Source organism: Mizuhopecten yessoensis, unplaced genomic scaffold (assembly GCF_002113885.1).
Source record: "Mizuhopecten yessoensis strain PY_sf001 unplaced genomic scaffold, ASM211388v2 scaffold2383, whole genome shotgun sequence".
Taxonomy (NCBI): domain Eukaryota; kingdom Metazoa; phylum Mollusca; class Bivalvia; order Pectinida; family Pectinidae; genus Mizuhopecten; species Mizuhopecten yessoensis.
The window spans coordinates 152,504-158,296 of NW_018404519.1; the positions used below are offsets into that span (position 1 = coordinate 152,504).

Here is a 5,793-nt window from a genome sequence, read left to right on the forward strand (position 1 = left end):
GAAAAGATACCAGATGGGAGAGTTGGAGAAGAGATAAAGTGGAAAAGAACTATGTTTTTCAGTGTAGATACTACATACACATGTGTATTTTTATCAAGTACAAGTCCTCCATTAATAAGATGTAACTTATCACATGTAATAAAGGTTGACTTCAAAAGGCTAAGTTTTAAGAAAATGCTGATGAATTCAGACATAATTAAAAGCGTACCAGTATACTGCTGTTTGCTGTTATGTTTTGTAATAAATAGCTGAAATTAATTAACAATTGTAATTTTGCTACATAAAACATTTTTTTAAATTATTTCTTTGTTTTTTCTCTCAACAATTGCCCCGAATGTTTTATTGATGCACATGTCTTGTTATTCCGTCTTTGCATATTGCAGAGTTATCTTCTCTTGTGAGCAGGTATTGATTGTTACGTCATTGGTTTGTGAGAGTAACGTCATCAATTTTTGAGAAAACAACGTAATTTTCTCACACAAACCAATGACGTAACAATCAATACCTGCTCACAAGAGAAGATAACTCTGCAATACGCAAAGACGGAATGGTCAATCTTTCTGTAGTCTAAATGGAAAGCATCCTGTGGAATGTTTTTGTCAGCCAGACTTTATAGACAGGCTTAGGGTAAAACGGTACATGGTATGTGTAGCAAGAAGATCAAATTTTCACGATGGAGCCCATTTTTACACAGATATCGTTCACAAGAAATTTACCAGCAACCCAGGTATGACAAAATTCTGAGAAACAAGACCAGAAGGAAAATACAAAACCTGCCACAAAGCTGTGAACTGACAAATATAACTCAAAACAGACTATTATATCATCGTTTTATTGTAAAAATTTACAACAATGGATTTAAATAAGTACTGATTAACATATCTGTCTTCAATATCTTGTGTAGTACAATTGCATAAACAAAGATTACATAACTGCATCGTATACATATATATACATTCATATGTAAGATGTATATAAAAACATTATACACTGTTCATGTACTTGTATATCTGATAATAGTGTACATATCGTAACACTTAGTCTGATCTAATAAACACGTAAATTGATACTGTGAGTCGGTATATACACCGAGTCTGGTCTATAAGAAATATGTTAGTTGATACATGTATCGGTATATACCCTGGAATATTATATGGAATCATTATTATAAAGATTGGGACAGCATTAGCTGGGTTAAGTACATGCTATTCTATCAAAAGTGGATAATTTTTAAAAAAAAATCTGACTTTTGCTACATTCTCATTACCCTGCGACAGTCATAAAGGATATGATTTGAAAAAAACAAAAATGCTATAAGGCTTCACAGTACTGGTATTCAAGCAGAGAAAGGCAGAAAATTCACACTAGAAAACTGGATGACCTGAGAATTTGCTCCCATTGTTGCTATGGTTACAGTGGAATTAATACTTTGTACTCACTAGCACTATAAAAAAACACAAACATTTTAGGGTAATCTGAATTTTAAATGCATTAGTAGACCGGGAAAGTTTATATCAACAAATGTATATGGTTTGTAAACTTATTGATGCAAAAGAAACTACCCAACAAATGCTCTACCACGATACCTGGTGTTCCATCAACCTCGTTAACACAACTTGTACACATCCATTCTTCACAATAATCAAAAATCAAACATAACTTTATTTACAAAATAAAACAACTTGCATCAAAAAAAATTAACAAAACAATTCCTGTTAGCTAGGAAGATATTACAAACCTGGCTGTATAGGAAACCTCAATGTGATGGTTGTGACAGCAACTGTATGTAGCCAGTAATCATGGCAACTGTAGAACATGTTTGCTGTAAGGACTTTTTCATATTTCAAGGTGGAAGACAACTGTCACAATATATAATGCAGTACTTTCAGTTGGCCCTCGATATTTAGCAATTTCGAAAGTCAAATAGAATATCCCCTGTATTCTAAAGAATTACAACATGTCAAACAGACCTTTCCTTTAAAACCTAAGAGTTGGGGCTCAGTTTGGGGAGTCTTCTGAAAGTCCTAGTTAGGAATTGTGAGGTTAAGTCCAGTCATTCAATTCTTTATATTGAATCAGTTTCAATATTTGATGGGTGGTGGATCCTCTGAAAAGTTCTGCAGATCCCTTTTTTCACCCCTCCAGTTTTGTCTGTACTCAAAACTGGTGTCTTGAATATCAAGGCTCTGCTTTACCATAAAACGTAAGTTAGTGCCCTGAACACTAGAAGAAAAGCTACACTAGCCTCTCTGGGACCATTAATAGACATTGTTAACATAAAAGATTGAATATATCACCAACCATCTTTACAAAGACCTCTGTATATAGAAATGTCATTAAACCTGTGATCACGTTATTTTAGTGCCAATAGTATTTTAGCCAATGTTCCAATGACATAAGCCCTTGTTGCATAAACCTAACATGAAGTAATATTTCTTATTTCAACAGAAACAGTGTCTATATCATTTTCATCAATACTTTAATTATACTTCGCGACTGGGTAATTCAAAACTTAAGTTAACAAAACCATATTTTTGTTTCATGATAAATAAAATATCATTTTAACTTGTTTTTATGGTTTCTGTGGGGGAAAAAATTACACTGCATTTTTTCAGGAATGCAGACAATATAAATTCCAATCAATGTCGCGTAGCAATGATGTAGACGTCTATTTGTGTCGTCAGCAAAAACCAATATGTTGATAATTTTCTAATATCACCTTGATCAGTGATTCTTTGTTATAGAAATTATCAACAACAACGAAACAATGGAAATTGAAGAGGAGCTAAAAATGTTATTGGTCTAATATACCAGTAAAAACATGATTATCATTACAGTGTACTCCACTCCGTTATACCCAGGAATTCCAGGATAAAATATCACATCAACAATCACAGAATCATATCTTTATTGATGAGCAGTTTTGTTAATAATTCTGTATAGTAATAAGTAACACCTTTAACTATGCTACTGTAAATCATAGCCTGGTTATCTTGTCCGCGGGGGGAGGCTGCATAAATTATCTTTGTTATGATGAACAAAAGGCTTCATTAGGTAAATACCAGATCTTGGATACCCTTATGATTTAATTTGTATTTAATTTCAATGCAAATCATTGAATTACAGTTAGTGGAATTATGGATCAATTCCCAATAATAAATCGCAGGAAATAGCGGGGGAGACTTGAACAAATTAATGTAAAATTTAAGATGATTTAGTGTCATAAGTATAAAGTAACAGTGCAGTTCCAATGTGCCACAAAGTTCAAACATCACCCCAGACAAACATGTGCTACTATTGTATATACCTAATGCATATGAACAAATAAGCTTCGCAAATCTTGGTACAGTACTTTTCACATTTTTTTCCAATTGGTCACATGGGATTGATTTTCAAACTTTACAACAGTAACCATAAAAAGTTGCTGTGTAAGCATCGAAATTGAGAAACAGCTTCCCTTTACAAAGAATAGGTGAATGTGGAGATAAATACAGGTTATTGGCCAGATGTATGAGCTGTCCACATAATACCAATCCTAAAGCTAACCAGGCTTTGATTTACTCGTCCCAGAAATTTGGTCACATGATCAACTTGTCCTCGGGAAGATTGCTATGACTGCGCCATTTGTCGTCGTTTGGTGGCAAGGTAGACGGTCCAAACCAAGGCGAGGGCGTTACCAAACAACACACGGTACTGAAACAAAATATAAACATATATAAACACATAGTGCTGTAAAAGGAGGTTACTTTGACCTCAGTTTGCAATTAGACCTTTGACCTTGACCTAAATCGCTAAATTATGGTTTCTGGAACAGATCTCAGCCGTTGTTTCATGAATTGGCATCAACTTTTGTACAAAGGTACATCATGGGAAGGCATTGTGTTGCATTCTTAATGTAACAGTGATATAATAAAGCCATACTCACTTTGAGAGGGAAATAGTTAATGTAACAGGGTATAATAAAGCCATACTCGCTTTAAGAGGGACATAGTTAATGTAACAGGGGTATAATAAAGCCGTACTCACTTTGAGAGGGACAGTCAATGTGACAAGGGTATTACAAAACCATACTCACTTTCATAGGGATATAGTTAATGTAACAGGGGTATAATAAGGCCATAATCACTTTCATAGGGACATAGTTAATGTAACAGGGGTATAATAAAGCCATACTCACTTTCATAGGGACATAGTTAATGTAACAGGGTTATAATAAAGCCATACTCACTCCATAGGGACATAGTTAATGTAACAGGGGTATAATCAAGCCATACTCACTTTCATAGGGATATAGTTAATGTAACAGGGGTATAATTAAGCCATACTCACTTTCATAGGGACATAGTTAATGTAACAGGGGGATAATAAAGCCATACTCACTTTCATAGGGACATAGTTAATGTAACAGGGGTATAATAAGGCCATACTCACTCCATAGGGACATAGTTAATGTAACAGGGGTATAATAAAGCCATACTCACTTTCATAGGGACATAGTTAATGTAACAGGGGTATAATAAGGCCATACTCACTCCATAGGTACATAGTTAATGTAACAGGGGTATAATAAAGCCATTCTCACTTTCATAGGGATATAGTTAATGTAACAGGGGTATAATAAAGCCTTACTCGCTTTCATAGGGACATAGTTAATGTAACGGGTATAATAAAGCCATACTCACTTTCATAGGGATATAGTTAATGTTGATGAATTGGAATATGGTCCAGACTCTCCAGTTCATTAGTAACACAGGCAGGAATGTTTCTTTTATCTTCTTAACAGCTGCTGCATGTCCGCTCCCCTGGTACAAATATAACCAAAGCTATACAAAGTGTACACTTTCGAGATTTCTTTTAAGTATTACTGTAAGGTTCTGCAGCTTTTCACAGATGAAATTCTATACCACACCTGCTAGAACCAGAATTACTAAGCAGTAAATTCATCTGTATGAATGCACCAGAAAGATTTATCCCAACCAATAATTTGATTATTTTTAAAAATTGCTTTTAAATAGCGATATGACCAAGCAAAAAAAAAAATATATCAATGTAAAACCCTCTTCTCAACAATTAACAAATTGTGATAGCAACAAAATGGATATTTATTGTTGTTTTAATGAAATATGAGTGAATTGCATAGCTTGCTCTAACTAAATTATTAAGTTAGTGAAAAGGTGCTTGAAAGGGAAAGTGAGGGAAAAGGAATGAAGGAGGCAGAAGGAGTGAAAATTGTCTTTGTTCAAATCTAACTTTTCCCATTTGATTCTTTACAATGTAGCAACTAAGGAGCAACATCTATTTTTTATTTATCTATATATCTACACAGCTGGTTACTATATCTAGACCTCATGGTCCACCAGGGCTGGCTCAACACTGACACTCCTTACAAAGGCCATCTTTTTTAACTCGTGCACATGAAATTCATGAAAATCTTTTTGTATCAGGGTCAGAAAAGTACAAGACTAAACCTACACATCCAAATCCCCTTTATATACTTTGTAAACAGCTTTATTAAGCAGTGTACCAGTAGGTGGACATTGAGGATATATATATATAAGTTTTAAGCAGTGTACCAGAAGGTGGACATTGAGGATATATATATATAAGTTTTAAGCAGTGAACCAGTAGGTGGACATTGAGGATATATATATAAGTTTGAAGCAGTGTACCAGTAGGTGGACATTGAGGATATATAAATAAGTTTGAAGCAGTGTACCAGTAGGTGGACATTGAGGATATATATATAAGTTTTAAGCAGTGAACCAGTAGGTGGACATTGAGGATATATATATA

At 34.2% G+C, this 5,793-nt stretch overlaps 1 protein-coding gene across 1 annotated transcript in view; it reads right to left on the bottom strand.

Moving 5' to 3' along the window:
- Positions 1–830: 830 nt before the first annotated feature.
- Positions 831–5,793, bottom strand: part of LOC110445824 (peroxisomal membrane protein 2-like) — a 17,193-nt gene continuing 12,230 nt past the window's right edge. Inside the window, exons 4-5 of the mRNA XM_021490622.1 lie at positions 4,683–4,802; positions 831–3,693 (exon numbers count right to left, since the gene is read on the bottom strand). Of these exons, the coding sequence (XP_021346297.1) occupies positions 3,610–3,693; positions 4,683–4,802 (204 nt within the window). The 3' untranslated portion in view covers positions 831–3,609. The remainder of the gene's footprint in view (positions 3,694–4,682; positions 4,803–5,793) is intronic.